Source organism: Lipophrys pholis (genome assembly GCF_963383615.2).
Source record: "Lipophrys pholis genome assembly, chromosome: 17".
Lineage (NCBI taxonomy): Eukaryota > Metazoa > Chordata > Actinopteri > Blenniiformes > Blenniidae > Lipophrys > Lipophrys pholis.
In genome coordinates, this window is record NC_137643.1 from 13,307,443 (window position 1) to 13,327,935 (window position 20,493).

Genomic DNA, 20,493 nt, shown 5'->3' on the forward strand with positions numbered 1-20,493 from the left:
AAATGAGTGCGCGATGAGTGTGTGTGCAAACACATTCACATTCAGTGCCACTGAGCATGTAGTTTCGAGGACTTGGCATCTGCCACTCATACGGTGATTTCCCCCATGAGAAGTTCACCTCTGACAGAAAAAGACACCATGGAGTCATAAGAGAAGTGTAATAGGCAACAGGCAAACCCCCCAATGAAAATATTCAATATGCTGAGTAAGGTGAAACAATATGTATATTCTATGATTGGGTACATTTCCCTCTGCCGGGTGATGGACTTATAAAAACCAAGAAGACACGTATTCATCATAAAAATTACCCGAGAATATAAGATGGAGATTGCAGACCACTATCACACATTTACTCAGACGGACAGATGACTCATGAATGTTACCAAGTTATAGCAACATTTACTAAATGAGAGAGCCAGTTAACCATAATCATAGTCCTTTGCCAAAATCGGTTAAGTGATATAATTTATAATTTTTTTTTTTTAATATAAATTTTCCAATTTAACCTGCTTGTGCACAGGACTTGGGACAGCCCAGTTTTACGTGACCTGAATTTAAATGTCAACCCTCAACCTCAAGAACCAAAGAACCATCATTCAATGAAACATTCTCAGAGCAAAAGAAGCCAGCGAGTAGGTTGTTGTAGAGAAGCACCTGCTTGTGCAGGTCTTGTTCACTGGTGTGTTTCGATTAGGATGCTGAGAAGATAAATACAGTTTGCATTCTTTCCTTTTGCAAATGTTTTTATTTATATTCATTGATGAACTGGACCCGAGTTCCCATGAGTGTTTTTCAAATTTGCCAAAACAATCGCCGCTGCCCACCAACTCTCTTCTCAGTGTTTTCCCCATTGCACTGGAACCTCTTATAACATGCAAAATCCACATTTTACACTTGCAGGTGATGAAACTGAGCCATTACTCCAGGCTAAACTCAATCTTTCACATGTAAATGCAAATGGTTTCAAAATAATGGAAATAAAACATGAATTTCACCTCTCACAAGCTCTGAAGAACAATAACACTGGATTTGCAAATGTGCAAACAAGCTATTAGTGCACATGTGAAGTGGATCAGGACCCTTTAAATAAAGCCTCCAAGAAAAAAAAAAAAAGTTACTGGGGCTACTGTTGCTGTCTACCTTGATCTTAAAAGTCACATCTCTCCTTTTTTCAAGCGCTTCCAAAGACTCCTTTCAGTCCTTCTCGCTTTATATTATCTGGTCATCAGAGCCTGCAGCTCAACAGTTGGACATCAAAGTGCCGACAGTGGAAAGGGAGGGGTGTCTGTCTCTCCTTGTCTGTTCCATCCCTGTCTGCGACAGCCACAGAGGGATTCCTGAGACAGGCCACGGGGGCCCTTGGCTCTCACTTTACACAGAGAAATCCTATCATTTGGCGCAGCTCTACCGAGCTGCCCGCTGATGCCCCGTAAGTGCCCGCTACAACACATTAGACGCTTTTCATCTAACTCTCTGGAGATGGGAGGGGAGTTCACGGCAGAGTGTGTGTGTGTGTGTATCTATCAAAAACCTTGATGGAAGTGAGTCAGAGTTTCCACACGTGTACAATGTTCTATTATTGAGTACACTCTAAAGGATGCAGCTGACTTTGATTGGAGAAACAGGCAATATCTGCTGATAATATTGATAAATAATTTGAATAGCAAAAAGTGTCCCGAAGCAGCTTATGAGCAACATTAACACCAAAGTAGACCGGTGCCATCGAGGTGGGCTAAAATGTCAGATTACTTCATGCCATATTATTTTGTCGAGAAAGCCAACACGATATTAAATCATGAGTGCAGAGTCGGACGGGATACATGAACAATGTAACTCACCACAGAAGTGAGCGCCATCTGGAAGCTGTAAATACGAGCCAGACCAAAGTCGGCCAGCTTGATCTGCCCTCCACTAGTGACCAGGATGTTTTGGGGCTTCAGGTCACGGTGAACCACGCGGTGCGAGTGCAGGAAGTCCAACCCCTGAAGCAGCTGGTACATCATATCCTGAAAGGAAAGCAAAATACAAATACAGTCAAAGTGCAGAAAGAGAAGCTGGGGATAGGCTGACCGTCGTTCGAGATGACTTGAGCACACCCCAACTATCAATTCATGACATTAAGGCCATATATTTTCACATCATCATTGCAGGTCATTAGATTTTTGCATCGCGATCCTCTCTTTCTGTCTTTCTGTGCAACAATAGTTTCTGGTGTGGAGCACCTGGCCAGTCAGCCATATGTTCATTTTTGCCATTTACTTGTTTTTTCTTTTTGCTTTGTTTTCTCTATTTGCTTCAGCCTAAACCCAACCTGTTGATCCAGACCACCAAGACCTGCTGTAGGACAATTATGCTGAATGGTAAATGGACAAAGTCATTCTTTTTCTCACACAGATGGCGGCAGCCGCCATGGAAGGTGCTGGACCTTCATTCAAAGTAAACAAACATATGAACAGGGAAAGATGGAGCCTGAACTTTGGAGGTGGATGATGACCTGCAATTGGTAAAGTGTTTTATTTCTAGCTTTTTATTTATGTGGCACCCATTGTGGGCGATATATGAAATGAAGCTGCAATCTTGCATCATGGTGTGAAGACCATGGTTTTAAGTGGGTATCAGGCATTTCTCTGTGGAGTTTGTATGTGCTCCCTGTGCAGGTAGGTTTCTCCATGAACTCCGGGTCCCTGGAGTTCCTGAATTCCTCCATGAGTCCAAAACCTCCCAAACTGGGTTAAATGGTAAACTGCTGTGACTGTGAAAACGTGTTTTTGGCCGTCTCTTTGTGATTCTGTCCTGTGATGGATTAGTTGACTTGTCCAGGTCCTGCCTTTGTTTATAGCTAGCTGGGATTGGCTCCAGTACCCCACACCCCTGGATGGATCAATACTATTAAATAAAAAAGTATATCATGATACAGGTTCATTTGAGCTCGAGCAAAAACTCCAAACTACATGCCAGAAGTTTAATGAAAAGATTTGTTGTGCAGTTCTGAATGATTCAATCTGATGAATTGAAACAAATCCGCCTTTACAATCTTTGCAAATTACCAAGGGCAGATGGCTAAATAAAGCTGCATGTCTGCAGAAACGATCATCTATTCTTCTGTCAAGCTTTTCGAAAGACGAAAGTCTGAACGATTAGGACACGGAGTGAGGAGATCAGTGTGAAAACTGAAACATTGCAGTGTAGAAGGAGTTAACTAGCAGAGGCCTGCGACCATCCTTGTCGACCGTGGCAGATGTTTGATAACTGACACACACACACACGCACACCAGAAAGAGGCCCCAGCTTTGTACAAGCACTGATCTCTGTTACTCCACAGCTGTCCTGCTCAAGCTAATTGGCGCTCGCTCTCTTTTTATGCCCAATAGCTGATCTCAGAAATGGCCAAAGGCAGTGCGTCCAAAACACATTAGCAAATGCAGACCGGTGTGAACAGGAAGAAACTGTCAGAACCAGCTTAGACTTGTTCTTTTACAACTGAAATACTCTTAAACAGGTTCAACACCAGTAAGCAAATAAACCATCACAAGAGATTGTGGCGAGGTAGTTGAAACGGAGCTATAATTTTGACAGTTTGATTTATCAAGTGAAAGTTATTGCAGGTTAACTTGCAACAATAAGATCACTTGTGTGCCTTTTATGTGAGAAAAATTAACACTATGGAAAACACAAATGCCTCTGATGTTGAATGCGTTAAAATCTTAAACCTGTTCTACAAGATATCTAACTCAGCCCAACACACACACACACACACACACACACTCCCTAAAAACAACTCCCCAAAACCCACCGCCAAGACCTCACAAGTGACATGGACCCAAGCCCGCAGCTCTATTCACTGGCCCACCAGCTGGTGAGTGTGTCAAAGGGGTCTGCACACTCAAGCAGAAAACATTAGCAAACGGCGTGGGGCTGGCTGCTGCGCTGGCCATTGACGAGGAGACAGGGCACCCCACACAATGGTGTGGAGACGGGGTGTAATGTGGGTGTGTGTTTGTATACACAAACAAACTCAAAAGCCCCCCCCCCTTGGGTTTGTGTAAACTTAATATGGGTGTACCGACAATTCCCGTTTTTCTTGTGTGTGCCCCTCGGTGCATCAATGTGTGTATGTGGAAGCATGCACATGTGTGTGGGTGCCCTCTGACCAAGGACAGGCAGGATGCATAAACAGACCTTCCTTTCTACATCTCTATTCAGCCATGACCTGCCGAGAAGGCCAGCAGACAGACAGGGCCATAGGACAGAGGCAGGCAGTTGGTTATTGTGTGTGTGTGTAGGGGCTGACACAATAGCATGCCCCCTCCCGTCGGTTCCTCTCTGCTTTAAATAGCCATTTCGCCGTGCTTCCTTTCAACAGCATTTCCTAGTAAACACTAATTATCTCCGAAGTGTGACTCCTGGACAAACACACAAACAATTGTGGCCTCCTTGGCCTTGAAAGTATATTTACTATCATCAGTATCACTTACATTCCCAACTCGGCAATGACAATATCCCAAGAAGCCTCCACAAAACCACTTTCTATGTAGCCAACAGGAAAATATTAGGCACAAGCATGAAAACCAGGAGACTGTAATACCTGCACAAAGTTTAAAAGTACATAATGTGTGGGTGGCAATGTGATCCACCTCACTTGGAAGTTGATCCAGCAGCAAAGAGACATTAAAAAGTTGCTCAACATACAAGTGTCTTCATCTGGCTGCACTTCAACCGAAAGTCTCACAAAAAAAAAAGAAGAAAAAAAAAGAAACTTGGCCAGGAGGAAATTGAAAAAGAAAGAAAGAGAGAGGAAAAAAAAAAAAAAAAAACATTACACAAAAAAGCGACAGATCTGACCCTGAAAAAACTGGAGCGCCATGGAAAAAAAAGAAGTAGTCAGCCCACTGCAAGGAGCCGTCAAAACATGGCTTTCTGAGTGCGCCTCCTTTTCTAATGCTAATGCACCAGAGGCGGCCATATTGTTTATTGTAACTAGGCACAATATGGGACATCTGCCGGTTAGCGTTAGTGTAATTCCCTCCCCATGCTTCATTAACCTCCCCCTTCATGGGCCCACAGAATGGAGCTGTGGAAGCCTGGGTGATGGCGGTGGAGGAGGGTGGGTGAGACCCAAGCGGTGGCCCAGCTAAGGAGCACTGAGGCTGGGGCAACCCGGCCGCTTGATGTCCTTCCAGCTCATTTGATTCCTGGAGGAGGGCCTCTTTCATCAATGACCATGTGGTGGGTCTGAGTGGGTGGTGGAGGGTGGGAGGGCTGAAGTGGACAGGATAGGCCAGGGTGGGGTGACTGCTGCAGAGGGTTGGTTGGATTTAGGGAAAAGTATGTCTGTTCCTTTTGCTTTAGTAAGACTCATGATACTCAGATAATCCTTTAATCAGAAGCATACAGGTGGGAAACTGCTGGAGTTGGATCTACAATATGGTGTCATCTGCTGCGGCCCAAATCACATGAAGTCATTGGGGGCAGGGGTCACTTTCAGGTTACTGTGCAGTGTCCGCTGTCCTAGAACTAACAACGGTCGGTGCCCATGAAGAGCTGGAGCTGTCCTTTTGTCCCCTGGAGACTCCAGCGGTATAGATGTTAGGAGATATCAAAGACAGGCCAGTCTTTGTGGTCCGAGCACCCTCCCTCACACATCTCCAAAGCTGGATGTACAGGGTGCACATCCAACAGTCGGATGGAAGCCCACTTCATGTGGTTTATGAAGAGCCCAGAAGCTGCAGAATGTTTAACCTCCATCTCTACTCTCCTTCCTGCAAGCCCTCACCTTTAGCTGTAGAATAAATCAAGCTCAGCACACCAACAACTTCGAGGAAAGACGTCAAAAAGAGGGGAAACATTCCTCAGGACTTTCGCCTTCAGCCTCGGTTGGAAAAGTCATGGTAAAAAGTATCACAAGAACTACCATCTGGAGTTTTATTTCCAGAAATTACTGGTGACTGGTATACAAGCCAATTTAACAGGGGTCTCCTGTATTAGTTAACCAAAGAAGAACATCAATGCATATTTACATCTGCTTTGAAGAAAATAACTTGGGGGGGGGGGGGGGGGGGTATTTAGGCAGAAATGTACACATAAGTAGTTTTTCAGAAAATCTTTTTTTAAATGTTAAATGTATAGAGACAAATATGATGATTTGTTTTGTGTTCTCAAGATGATACACATCTGCAATCACATTAAGTTAAAAACTCAACATTGTCAACTAATCAATGCCTGAAACAATCCTCTGTTGGCTTTGTGTTCTCAATATGACACCTGTCACAATGAGAAAAAAGTCCCGAATGAGTAAAGAAATCTACCTTTGATTAAATCATCAGAGATGACATACAATTAAATTGTTCTGTGTGCGCACTGAAACAGGTGGAGTGTCAGAACATACATTGTAAAAGCAGCAGAAATGATCCTAGAAAACAGTAACAAAACGCTTTCTCGTCATCTTGTGTTTTTATTGCTAAAATGATGAAAAATATCCAACATCTCGGAGCAATACGTGATTGTATGTAAAGTCCAAAATATGACATTTTGCTAAATAAAAAGAGGGAATCTTCAAAATGAAAAATAAATAAACGTAGAAAAAACTGAGTTTAACAGAAAGTTCCATCTGTAGTAATGGTAAATAATAACTCAAAGTCTTTACTAGGTATTTTTAAGTATGTGTCTAATTTCAATAATTTCAGTGACATACAAGCAATTTTATTAGACTTCTTTTAGTATCTTATCAATAAAAATCGTTTCAGTGGAAGACATTTCTACTAACTACAGTTTTTATGTCTGTAATGAGTACAAAAAACTGCCAATGACACCAAATAAGATATCTTTCTTGATTTCAAACAGAGTATAAAAAGAAGTTCCTCTAATTTACTGAAATGATACTGTAATGCGAGTGTATTCATACCGGGATGACATATTTAGTCTAGAAACTTGACAAACACACATTACTTTGAGAGAGTTGTGGAAAAATGCAACCACAATGCAAAAACCATGAGGGAGCAGCACAGACCAATGAACCCCACTCGCTACATTTACATGACACCTTAAACAAAAGGCTCGGTCAGACTCAAACCGGACTTCAAAACTACATTGAGCACTACTGAAATCAACATTATTGATATATATATAAATATATATCATTTGGCCTAGAAAGAGATGAGGCGATCTGTGTATCCGGCAGCATATAAAAAGGTAAATAGTCATTAAAACAGTAGCTAAACACGGTGAAAAGTGGTAGTTTGTTGTTATAGAAACACACTTGCACGCTATTTATTCTTATTGTGTTCTGTGACCAATTAAATTCTTCGTCAAGCTATAAAGATAGCATGGCTCATTTGCGCATGTAAATGTACTAACTGTCATTGAGAGCTTTGTGCAGAGAAATGAAGAGTAATGAGTCCACTGGAAAAATGCTGTGGACCCCACAGTCTGTCTGGGATGACAGGAAGAGAAAGACGGATGCGAGTCAGCTTACATCCACATAAGATCTGTGGTTTGGAGCTCAAAAGACGTTTAGAAAGACGTGTTGCTCCTGAACAAAAAAAAAACAAAAAACGGTGGCAATGTACAGATAATTGTTGTTAAAACTTATAAAGCTGTTTGTAACTGGGTGAAGTGCCTATTTAGTACTTGTGCAGTGTTTGCAGCTCAATCATCGCCTCGCTGACAGATTCATAGAAACTGCAGCACCACACACCGTATCATCTTCAGCAAAACTGAACTGGGAAAGCCTCAGGTGTGATCTACCTGACCCATCTACGCTTGCACTGCTCCCCGCAGCTCGACACAAAACCCTCAACAAAAAAAACAAAAAAACAACCCAGACCCTGGGGTCAGACGTTATTGGTGACTGCAGCGCCACGACTTCTCTGTTTCAAATTTGACACTTCAAACTCAGAGGCCCCTCTATTTAAAAATAGCGATATAATTTTCCCAATATTGTTCAGGGTGCATCTGCACACCTTGGGGCGAAACCCGATAAAGAGGATTCCATAAAAGACACTGTGGGAAAAATTTTAATAAAAGGAGACCATTTCAGAGGAAAAGGAGCTGATGACACATCCACTTCCGACCTTTTGGCGAAGTGTAAGGCGGCACTGGATTTATTCAATGAATTACAGAAAGTGATAGTGGTGGTGACTGTTGCACTTTCAACTGATACAGAAAAAGCACTTAGTGGGACGTACCAATGATTTAAGATTAGATTGAAATGGTCTTTAAGCATTGAGAGAAGACTTTTCCAAACTGGTTGAATCTCCATCTGCATTACTGTGTAAAGTTGGAGGGCAGAGTGAAAATAGAGAAGGCAGTGAGCCTCTAATTTGGAGCCCATCTGCCATATGTGCTCCCCTTGAAAAACAGCCCGGTACCTCTGATGTCGGAGGGAATTGCTCTGTCTCTCGCTAAGAAAACTCTCAGAGACGTGACTGGGGGAGAGGAGTGGCCAACACCTTCCTTCATACTTCAAATAGCGACTGAAAGTAATATATCAAATTAAGTTTGCATACTGTTTTGTGAGCTCGTCTAGAAATTGAATCCTCGTCCTTGCTTGACATTTACCTTGATGGTCTCAGGTGGTACTCCAGGATCGGGGGCCTTCTCCAGGTAGGTGGTCAGGTCCTGATCCACATGCTCAAAGACCAGAGTGAGTTTGGTTTCCCGGTCAGTCCGAGAGACCGTGCACACATCAAACAGCCTGCAACAGGAGAACAGGTGGGCGAGATCAATACCATTGATTTCAATGGGGTCCACTGCACTCGGCACTCTGCTGCGGCACAGGGCCAGTGTGTATGTCAACAACATGGTTATGTTGTCTTTCAATACAAGAAACAGCAACACAATCGCTTCCTGCAGTGCATAATTTACCTTCTGTCTAAACATTCAGTTCATTCATCAATAGTCTAAATTCAGTTGTTTTTACGTTCGACTAACACATATGAGCGTATAACAAAGTCCTATTGTTGTTCAGCAATCATCACTTTTATGGCATAACACCATGAGTTTGAAGTCAACAACCTGAATCCAGACCCTCTGCAGGATTCATTTTATCTTGACAACATTGACTCAAGCTACACACAGAGAGAATGCACCAATTTTATGCAAAGCTTTTAAAACATTTAACACCATCCAGTTTGCAACAGCGTTTACGGTTGGGTTTTGCTAAGCAACCAGTTAAGGCCAAGAATCCAGATTATGCCGGTAGACCTGCCAAAGCAAGCTTTGATGAAAAGCTGAAAAAAAAAAAAAAAAAGAAAGAAAAGGCTGTCCAGTATGTCCTCTTCAAAGAGCTGGGGACTACAAGCAGCATTCCTCGAGCGGCACTATGACAACTCCTGATACTCTGTGGGAAGTCTGGTGGACGCTGCCTGTAGACACAGCAGAGGCAGCATCTCTCATCTAAACATCACAGAGTCCCGTGATGAAGCTTCAGTCATCTGTCGCCTACTTTGTGTGAGTCTTTTCATAATTGTGCAAATTACCGACACAGTGCAAGGAACATCTTGCAACAATGAAAATTTAAATGTTTCATTATGTTAAAACGGGTCGAAACAAGTTAGTGTAATAAGAGACAAACTATCCAATCGGGCAACGTGCAACAAATTCAACCACTTCACTTTTCCAAAAAAGTGTCTCGGGCCTCAAAACAACAACGTTTAAGTACAAAGTGTACATACGGTGACCTAAGAGGCCACAAGGATCATTGTTTTTTTTTAATCATTACATTCATGAGGGGGTATCGTCACTCTGTTACAACAACATCCTAAACAATTTTCACTACTTGTGCCATTAAAACTCCATCTAGCTAATCTGCATAAGCCATTTAAAATGGGAGCATGAAAAGAATGACTAAATCTCGCTGGAAACTCTTTTATTTCTCTCCAACGAGGCGTCATGTGTCCATGCCAACACCCTTGTAATCAGCAGACTTGGATATGGCGCAGCCAGAGGAGTGAGTGAGGGGCGATTCGTTCAAGGTATTAGTCCTGTGCATGATGTCACAGAATAGAAGGCGCCCTCCTACTGAAGCGCTGGGGTTAAACGCCCCTCACAGCTCGATTGTTGGACTACAATGGGGGCTCTCAGCAGACACTGAACATATGGAATGAATAATGGGCCTCATTACAAACATCCAGGGGTTGCCTGGAGTCACACAGAAGGCCCACAATGCACTTTTCCTGGCCTGGGCTGCTCAGCTTATGCTCGCTGGCTAAAGTGGAGGTTAGTTTTTATTCTTCCAATAGTTCAAAAATAGCCGACGGTCTGCACTCGACCATTTGATGCCACAAATGCTTCCATGTATTGCACTAATTTACGCTTTCACAGGAGTGCATATTAATGGAAGGGGGGATTATTGTTAAAGGAGCAGGGGCACTGGCTATTCCTCTGAAGCATTCATTTAGAGCTTCACCCACATCCTAAAGCACTAAATGGTGATAAAACCAGCACAAGGTCAGACCTTGGCAGGGGCCAACTAATGACGCACCAACTGCTGCCGGATTCATTTCAAAACTGAAAGAAAATGACATGTGTGCACAGAGCAGACTAAATGAAGGTTAAAACAAACATGGCTATATGAGGCTTGTGTCCTTACGTTCGTATCGAACATTGTTATAATGCGTCATGTGAACAGAAAGCAGATGAGCCAAAAATAGCCTGTTTTAAGATACTGAGCACATCGGATGAATGCAGTTATTCAAGAAAAATAGCCAAGTAGCTTGAAAACATTTTTTTTTTTTTAAGTGTTTGAGGAATAAATTGAAAAGATTTATATAAAAATGTATTGAATCAACTTTATTAAAATTTGCTGGTTTAAGTCCTTCTATCACAGAAGACAGTGGTTTATGGGTCTATGATTTTGGTAAGTGACAAGTAATCCCATCACTTGACGAAGTTATACGCATGTTATAGGTCATGCATTGAAACCTGAGTGAGCTCCTGTAGCTTTTTTGCAAAGTCCCTTTAGAGTCAAACATGCGCTTTGCTCCATGACGCTTCTGTTTGGTGCTCGACTTGAATTGCGCATGTCTTCAGTTTGATCGTACAAAATTCATTTACCTGCTGAAAGTCACATTTTTCTGTGCCACTTACAATTTGGGCGTATGCTTTGTGCGTACAGAAGATTCAACAACCAGACTATTAATTGACAAGTTAAAAAAACAACAACCAAAAAACACAATTTCATTGGACAACAGCATATTCATTAGGGCTGCAGGAAAAATTGCAATTTTATTATCAGCACGATAACCTTCGCAATGTACAGAATTCAAAAGACTGACTGAATAAATTGTGTTTCTATGTACTGTGCATTTATGTGCAACATATTTGGCCAATTCTGACTGCACTTGTGTTAACATATTGTATATCAGTTCATCATGTCAACATTGCATCATACCTGGTGCCAACAAACTAGGAGTCACAAGCACAAAAACAAGTTTAAAAAAAAAGGGCCTAAAAACAAAAAAATCATCAGACTGCTCTACTTCTGAAACACTGTTGGTAGGAAACTTGCAGATAGATCAAAAAATGAGAAATATCGCTGATGAACAACATCTACTTAAGCAATTGTAATACTTTACATGATCACATATCACATGTTTAACCACCATCATGCAGCAGTAGTATTTATACAGCTATGAATAAGCCTGGAGAAGAAGGCCACAGGCAACTACGGGTTGCATATAATTAGTAATCTTATTGAAACCGATGTATGTTGAATACGGTGCTGAAGGCTGGTTGTTCTATGGATGCATAGCAGAGTTTGTGTGACCTGGCACGCTTTCAAAGGTAAAGGCAACTTGACCGAAACCCAGTCAGTCTCCCTAACTCAACAAGCATTAAATCAGTTTTCATTTATTCTGCCAGGTGGTATTCCTGTTATCGACCTGCTGTACAGCACACTGTTGGGATGGCGTGAGGCTTTGACTTGCACGCGTCAGTGAAAGATCATGACAAGGCGCTTTCTAAAAATCTAGTGTAAAGTTGGGAAGGTGGTCAGTTTATGTTGAAGGCTCCTGTCATTGTTGTGAGTTAACAGAAGATTAGAAATGCTCAGCAATCCAGAAGTGAAAGGCAGTCTAATGTGAAATGCTCGTGATTATTAGCACCAAAGCCATATATGAAAGTTATTTTGTGAAAATATGAATGTAATAGGCAAATTGCTGCATTTTCACTCAAGAAATACATATAATAAATACAAAATGAAAAGTAAATTATCAGGGTGGACTCATGTGTTTTGTAATGGTCAGTAATTAAATATTATGGTATCATTTTACATGTAGGCTGTGTGCAACTCCTGAACAAAATGAACACTGAATGGGGAAATAAGTTAGAACACATTGTTCTAAAGGGTGTCGTGCTTGTGCATCACATTTTCAGTGTGACTGAAAACAGCCAATAATGTTGAGCGAAGGCTAGGCTTCCACATGAAACAGGAAGCAACAATGACAAAGGAGATAGAAATGATCCAACAGGTGAGTGCCTGCTGGCTGCAGATAGCAGACGAAGCAAACGTATTGTTGTGCAATCCACACTTACATTTTGTCAGCAGAAAAACATGAAAGATCAGGACTTGTGCAGCGAACCATGAGTGCAGACCTGCCCGAAAGGTCATATGAGGCAGCACTGCTGCCATCAGAAACCATCCTTCAGGAAGTTGTGCGTTTGGTCTCGTCTCATCACCACAGATTATTTCCCTCTTGTCACCCACGTGTCCCTCCCTCACCAAAACGTGTCCCCTTCACTCACCTGACAACATTGGGGTGCTCGAAGGCCTCCAGCTGCTTCAGTACCGCCACCTCCCGGATGGTGGAGAGAGGCATCCCCTCTTCCTCCGTCTGGACGCGAACTCTTTTCAGGGCGACAAAGCGTCCCCCATTCTTCAAATCTCTCGCCTTGTACACTTTCCCGTAGGCTCCTTCTCCGATCTCGGCCACTTGCTCATATTGAGAACCAATAGTTTCTTTGTCCATTCTTGCAGATTTGTCGCCCCCTCCTCGTCTCTGTGTTGAAAATATTGCGGGGAATCCCGGCGAGGGTGGCGAGCCAAGAGTTGCTCTCACAAAGGCATAGTCACAGAAAAAAGTCGGCACATGCAATGCCTAGATGACAGGGAGACACAGATGGAGGGAGACACCATCCTTGTCAGATTTGGTCAGAGAGTGCTCCAGGTAGGCAACAACATGACTGTCATCATGTTTTTATTCCGACTATCAAACAGAGCACCGCTGCGTCCCGACTTCCACTCCTCCTCCTCCTCCTCCTCCTATTACGCACCGCAACTCATGTCCTCCTACCTCTTAACACAGTGTAACACAAAATAAATCAAATTAAACACGCTCACATTCTAATTCAAACCGCATTTGTGTCACATTTCATATTTCAAGACGCACAAACGCGGCGCTGTTAAACGAAAAAACATTAAAGCTACCACACTGGCATTAAATTGTAAATAAAGTGCAAGACAACACGTTAAAACAGAAGGAAAACGTCACAGGGCATGGCATTCACTGCTACAAACACGAGAGGGTCAGTGATGTGATTTCTCTGGGCCGTTTTCGGGCTTTCTGTTTGAGAGGAGACGCAAACTTGCCGAGCACGTGGCTGCATTGTCTGAACTTCGTACAGCAACAGTCCATTTAAAAACACACTAAAACTCGCCTCACGCGCCCCAAACCGTTCCAAATATGTGGAACGACACACACATCGAGTTTTAAGCGTGTTTTTATCAGCCTGGATGCCACCCATTAATTTTTTCCAATTTTAAAAGTGCGCGAGCTCATAAGGCTGATTTTTTTTTTTTTAAATGGCCTATATTCTAACTAAATTACTCGTGCGCGTGTTTGCAGCGTCACTGCAATCTAAAGCAACATTTCCGGGTTCGTAAAGACACTTCTTTCACATTTTAATGTTTCTATCCGTTGTGCACAAATACTTTGCTTTACCTTCTTGCGCGTGTTGTCAATAAAGTGTCGCAACGTCGGCAGCGTGCTCGAGAACACGAGGAGGCATTGGCGTCTCGGGTAAGAAGAGCTCTTCCATCAGACGCATCCCCGGACACTGTCCTCCTCCATGCGGGGGCCACACAGGTAGTTGACGGTGCGCGAGCTCGAACCCCCCATCCCCTCAGACTGCTGCTGCACCAGCCGCTGCCGGAGACACTCCAGCGACAGGGGGAGGAGGAGGAGGAGGAGGAGGAGGAGGAGAAAAACTTGCGCACACACACTCTCACTGCAACTTGGGGAAAGGGGGGTGTTGGTTGGGGGTGGAGGGGAAGGGGGTCATAGGACAAAGGCAAACGCGTGATATAGCCCTCCAAAACCACGCTCCTCTTTGGATTCTCTCCTTTCTTTCTTTCTTTTTTTCTTCCATATATCCGCGGAGAGCCGCTCGGCTGTGTGTGTGTGTGTGTATACGTGTGTGTGTGTGTGAGCTCCGTCTCCGCCTGGCTTTCCCACGCCGGCTGAATGTGGCCTGACCCCCTTCAGAGAGGTTTGACACGGAGCGGGGACATTTCCGCATTCCTCCCCGACTACAAAGGACCGCCGCCTCCTTTTTGCTCTCCCTCGGCCTCCTCGGTGCTTTTACCATTCATAGTCCTCCCTCGCGGGTTTTGTCCCCCGTGTTCAAACCGGGAGCGCCGCGGGGGTCGTGGAGGGGGAGGTAGAGAGAGAGAGCGAGAGAGAGAGAGAGAGAGGGGAGGTTTATTGGATGGACGGCCACACTATCTATCTCTCCCGCAAGAACCCATTGAGGACCTGCAGCGGCAACAATGCGCCAGCGGGAATGCAATGTGACAAGCTCGCCCTAGATGGTCCCGAGGGGTCAGGTTCAAGGCCCGGTGGCTTGATCCGTGGCAGGGAGGGGCGGGGCGGGTTGGGGGTCCCTCTGCTGGGGTGGTCGTTTGCAGGGATTCCAACTCTGCAGAGCATCTTCCTCCTCGAGCTATTCTTGATCCAATGTTTTTGCCAGAATTAAAATAAGTCATTCATAAATAATGGATTCTACTCAGACAACATTGAAAACTGTGCGTAAAGGAATAACACGTCAGAGGCAGGTTTTGATTAGAAACTTACATTTTAAAATGTAGTTAAGAAAAGCATGCAGAAATAAGAAAAACTTTCTTGAACTGTGTCTTGCTCTTGTTTGGTTGCTCCTTCTGGCCAGATAAATAAAGTTAGATACATAACATGTCATGTTTCAGACTTCAGTCACCCAATCCAATGAGAGTCAAGGCGAAGTAAACCAGATAGATGAGATCATTTTCACGACATATAATAATTACACAATATAATACATTTTATTTCTCTACAACATGTAATATAGCCAGATTTTAATATGAAACATGTTCACAATAATGGATGCACACTCATTATAAAATATAGACAAAAACTATGCAAAACTAAAAACATTTTCTTAAACTATTCCTGTTGCTGTGCATGAGACTCCTTTTTGCCAAATTAATAAATGGTTAAATGCGTTATGTGTCCTGTTTTTTTTTTGTGGGTTTTTTTGATAAACCAGTCCACCAGATGAGTCAGTGGCAAAAAATAAATAAATAGATAAATAAAAATACCATGGGTGTACATTCTTAGCGTCACTGCTCATCCCACAAATGCATGTTCCCAACAAATGTGACACCATGTAAAAAGGACCTTCAAATAAAATGTGATTTATTTTCAAACGCATTGTTTCAAGAGAAAAACAATCCAATATAATAAACATTTTAATAATTGTTTTGCAAAGGTTTTTTTTTTTTTTCTAAACATTTAATTCTTGTATTAAATACAGTCAACAGAAGCACAATTCAAAATATTTGTTGGCTTTTATGTATTAGATCGTATTACATTTGATTCAACTTTTGAAAATTTCTAATTGTTTGTTTTGATTTTAATGCTCGTTATGCTCTTGGTAATCTGCATTCTTTATTTCATGATTTGTGGTCACTGATTTTTATTCATTGATTTCTGCTGTACTGTCGTTGTCTGTAGGGCCAGGTGAATTCTGTGCAGATTTTTAAGTGCAATGACTTTACACCTCCTTATGTCCTCTTTGCTTACCTGTCATAAATTATGTCTTTTAAAAAATTAGTTTTAACATTATTCACATTCTGGCCAAGTTTTTTTTTTGTTTTTTTTTTTCCTTTTCTCTTTCAGTGTGGACACGGTTTAGACATGACAAGACTTGATGTCAGATTATTCCAATGAATAGCCAATTACAGGCGTGTAACCAAGCCCCATTATCATAACTTCATTGGGAGGCGTGCATTTAGAGACACACACAAGATCAGAAGAAGGTCAATCCTCCGAAGCTGTGATTTCCATGCAAACTTGTCTTCCATGCTGTTCGCAGAATCCATTGATTTCTATTGAAAAGGTGAAACTGTGGGGGGACGATGACATGGAAGTATCTTCAGCTATCTCCCTTGCCCAACTTCATATAGGCAAGCCCAAATTTCAACCATTTACATCACAAAACACACAAAGCAGACAATGTGTCTCAGACCAATTACTGTAAATGGGGACGTTTACATTTTTTCATCATCATTGTTTATGTGAAATCAGCTCTGAGAGCCGTCACCCACAGTGAATATATTAGTAAACATACTTCTGATCCGGCTGAGGAACAAACCAATTAGATCTGTTCTGTGCAGCGTAGACATGAGCGAGAGAGAGAGAGAGAGAGAGAGAGAGAGAGAGAGAGAGAGAGACCTCAGGCATTCACCCACATTGTGAAACAGTCTGGCCGTTTTATATAAACTCACACAGCAGCCATAGATGACTCAATATGTGATTTGTAAACTTTCTTCCGATTTTCACCGTCCGTGATTGACAGGGCTCATCCCAGAGACTCCTCTTACAAAGTATGCAAGAACAGGATGGTCCAATTAGGGACATCCTGTTGTGGGAATACCACGCTCCGTATATAAAGTATTGTTTCATCTCTGGCTTTTTCAATGGAAAAAGCAGTGTGCACAATTGTTCCCTGTGAATTAAAAAAAAAAAAGAAAAAGCAATCAGTGATGTGCACAAGATGTATAATTTGTTTTCCATTTATGTAAGTTAACTCCTTAAGTTGGCCTTCGATCACGATGATATATTTTCTGTTGGATTCTCATTAAAGCCCTAGACAGACAATAAACAAATGTATCTTCATTAAACATGAACAGAACGGAAATGAGTTTCTCATTTCTTGTTTTTGATTCAAATGTTCCTGTTCAGTTAAAGAAAGCCACTAAAAGCTTTCTGTAAAGGTTCAAATAAATCTCTGTGCAACAAAAAGTGAAAGTAAGAGTTTAATTTAGTTGTTCTTCATCGTGAGTTTTTCCGTTCACATAAAATATTTATTTCAATGAAACTGTTAAGTATTGAATTTTTCACTGTGTACAAGAATTCATACACTTCTAATATGGAATAGAACAGAATAGAATAGAATAGAATAGAATAGAATAGAATATGTCTATTTTTATTGTCATTATAGGAATCTAGTAATGAGATGACAGGCTTCTCCTTTACACTCTCAAGAAACAAATATAAAACACACACACAGAAGTACGAAATACAACAAATATACATATTGTAAAGTCTGTAATATTATGATAATATGATCAGTGCATGTTTCTGTTAAGGTTGTATAAGGCTCTTTGGAAGAAATACAACAAGAGAATCAAGCAAGATGCAGGTTTTTTTTGTATCAGGGAGAACATGTTCAATGGGGATTCAAACTTAACAAAGGTATTCTAGTGACCGTTGACAAATAAAAGAAATTCAAGTTTCTATAAGCCACCAAATGAACTAGAGAATGAATATAAATATTTTATCAACGTTGGACAGTTCAAGCAATTAGTTGCTCTGTCCTCTGTGCTTGAATATTGAATAAAAACTTCAAAAATGTGAAGAACTTCAGAGTGGAGATATTTTTCGACTCGAAGTTCAGGATTCCTTTTTCTCTCTAGTGGTTTTTATTTACACAAAATAAATAAAAAAAACACAAAGAAAAAAAATATTACCTTCAAGATGAAATCAGTTTATTGATTTATTGGGTACTTTTGGGTCGCCGAATGTTTTGACTCGATCTTTATTTCTTTCTCAAAACTGTCGCCGACATTAGATTAATATTGCCACAGCTGTTTGAAACCACATACAAACTCTGAGACGTGATAGTAAAAATAAAATGGTTCCGCTCACCAGTGCCACCAGCATATTTGTTTTATCTTGTTTATGGGGGTGACATGTGAAAATATTTCACGCTGTTGATGATGATGAGGATGATGGTCACAGGCCATTTGTTTTTGTTCCACTTTTTTGCTGATGCTTTGAAAACAAATTATTACAAACAGGAAATATATGTCAAAGAAAGTAGCTCCAGGTCGAAACCTTAAGTGCAACTGGCTCATGGATTTCAGACCTTTTGATCGTTTCAGCAGGCTTCAAAAGTCATTTTTATGGATCCCAACAGAAAACAACAAAACTGTGAATCACGGGAAAAAATGTGAACATACAGAAAATTCAGCATTCAAAAATGACTATAAAGCAGAAGAGCTGGGAGTTAATCAAGTGAGCTCACTTTCAATGCGTACGGATTGGCAACTCCACTTGCGTTTAAAAAATATTTATTTGACTTTTTCTCATCTGCTGGTGGAGTAACGAAACTGCTGTAAATCAGAGATACTCTTTATCTTCTACAGCAGTAAAATATGTATTCTGGCAAGAAACCATGCAGATGTTACAAAACTCATGTTTCAACTCTTGATCCCAAAGGTAAATGTGATGAAATGAATGATTGTATTAAGAGCAATTCAATAATGAAAATGACTTAAAACATAAATGTATTGTGGACATTTTCCATTTCTGCTTGTTACAGTAGCCTGGCATGTTATTCAGCCTATCAAATTAACTGAGACCCCAAATGTTCCAGGTAGCAGATAATTATAGAATGCACATGTAAAAGATTATGACAAGTAGATGGACAATTTTGCACGAGGACGAACCAAAACTTGGATGTCATGTAAAGTTTTAAATTTTCATCATGCGTCAGTTCTCATCGAGAGGCCACATGCAAACAATTACCATGCAAGCTATTAGAAAAATGAAAATTATTCCTGAGCAAATATGTCCAAAACGTTTGCAACATGCTGTAAAAATGAGAAAATTGCAGGTTGCAAACAATGAACCTGAGATAAGCAACGAGGATGCAAACACAGTAACAAGCTGCTGCTGCTTTTGACCAATTTTAATGTTGGAATCTGACTCAGAGGTGTAAAAGAATATGCATTATGTTTGTGAGTGAGTCTGCGTGTGTCTGTCAATGTGTCAGTGTGTGTGTGTGTGTGTGTGTGTGTGTGTGTGTGTGTGTGTGTGTGTGTGTGTGTGTGTGTGTGTGTGTGTGTGTGTGTGTGTGTGTGTGTGTGTGTGTGTATATAGCAGCTGCTGATCATCCCAGCCAGGAGAGAATTACGACCTCTCCCATGGGGGACAACAGAGGCCAACGAGGGACAGGTGACTCCCAGTTTCTCCCAGATCTCCTTACACCCCCCCCCCCCCCCCCCCCCCCCCCCCCCCACACACACACACACACACACACACACACTGTGGAGGACACTCAACGAGAGAGAGAGGGATTGATTGTGGGTCGGTCCACGTCCAACCTAAATGGAGGGGGATGTCCATGCCACAAGGCACAGGGTGCAGTGATAATTACCAGAAGTCTTTGGGCTCACAGCTGTCACACCTGGGGAGAAAACTGATAGGATGTGTGATATCAGATGCCCTTTGAAAGTTCCCGGTCCCATTGTCAGGATATATAAGCGTCACTTAGTTTGCAGTGATTCATGTGAGTCAGGTGTCACCCACCCATCAGTGGCTTAATGTTTAGGTGGTGTGTAAAGACGGATGCAGACATGAAGAGACAATCCAACCCTGTTTTGTGTTTCTGACTTGAGTCCCTTCTTCCTCTCTTCTCATTGAGACAGAGTGAGGTCCGGTGTGTGTGTGTGTGTGTGTGTGTGGGTGTGTGTGTGTGTGTGTGTGTGTGTGTGTGGTGAAAGTAAAGCCCCTTCTTCTTTCCTCCTCGCCTGTCCTCCTCTTCTCCCCGGCACTGGCCCCCAGACACAAGCCTCTTTCTGTTGGGGCATCGCCATGGCAACCAAGCCCCTAACTTGAGGAGGCAACATAAAAACCTGCTCTTTTTTTTGGGGGGGGGGGGGGTTACAGGAACACCTGCCACCTCCGCTGACGGGGAGGGCCCGGGGGCTGGACTGAGAGACACGTGCAGACACACTCACATACAAATTCATGTGGTCACAAGTGCACACACACACAAACATACATACACATACGCACACACACACAAATAAACATTCAAATGAGACCTCCAGCTAACATCTGCTCCCCCTTAGAAACTAATTTATCTTCCAATAATGTCTCAGGTTGTTTAACGGCTTTCTTAACACATTTTAGGGCAAACTAATTAGGAGAGAAGTCAGTGAAAATAAAGCCCCCT

The 20,493-nt window shown here is 42.1% G+C and overlaps 1 protein-coding gene across 3 annotated transcripts in view; it reads right to left on the bottom strand.

Moving 5' to 3' along the window:
- The window catches only part of cdk6 (cyclin dependent kinase 6), a 36,160-nt gene extending 21,995 nt beyond the window's left edge, over positions 1-14,165 (bottom strand). Inside the window, exons 1-4 of one of the 3 annotated variants that reach the window (XR_013936207.1) lie at positions 13,938-14,146; positions 12,742-13,094; positions 8,557-8,692; positions 1,839-2,006 (exon numbers count right to left, since the gene is read on the bottom strand). Coding sequence is in view for 2 of the 3 variants with exons in the window: in XM_080485787.1 (XP_080341913.1) it covers positions 1,839-2,006; positions 8,557-8,692; positions 12,742-12,965 (528 nt within the window). In the remaining variant the exon portion in view is untranslated. Of the gene's footprint in view, positions 1-1,838; positions 2,007-8,556; positions 8,693-12,741; positions 13,230-13,937 lie in introns of those variants that run through there. The other 2 variants (XM_080485787.1, XM_080485788.1) reach the window with 2 other exon arrangements.
- Positions 14,166-20,493: the final 6,328 nt, after the last annotated feature.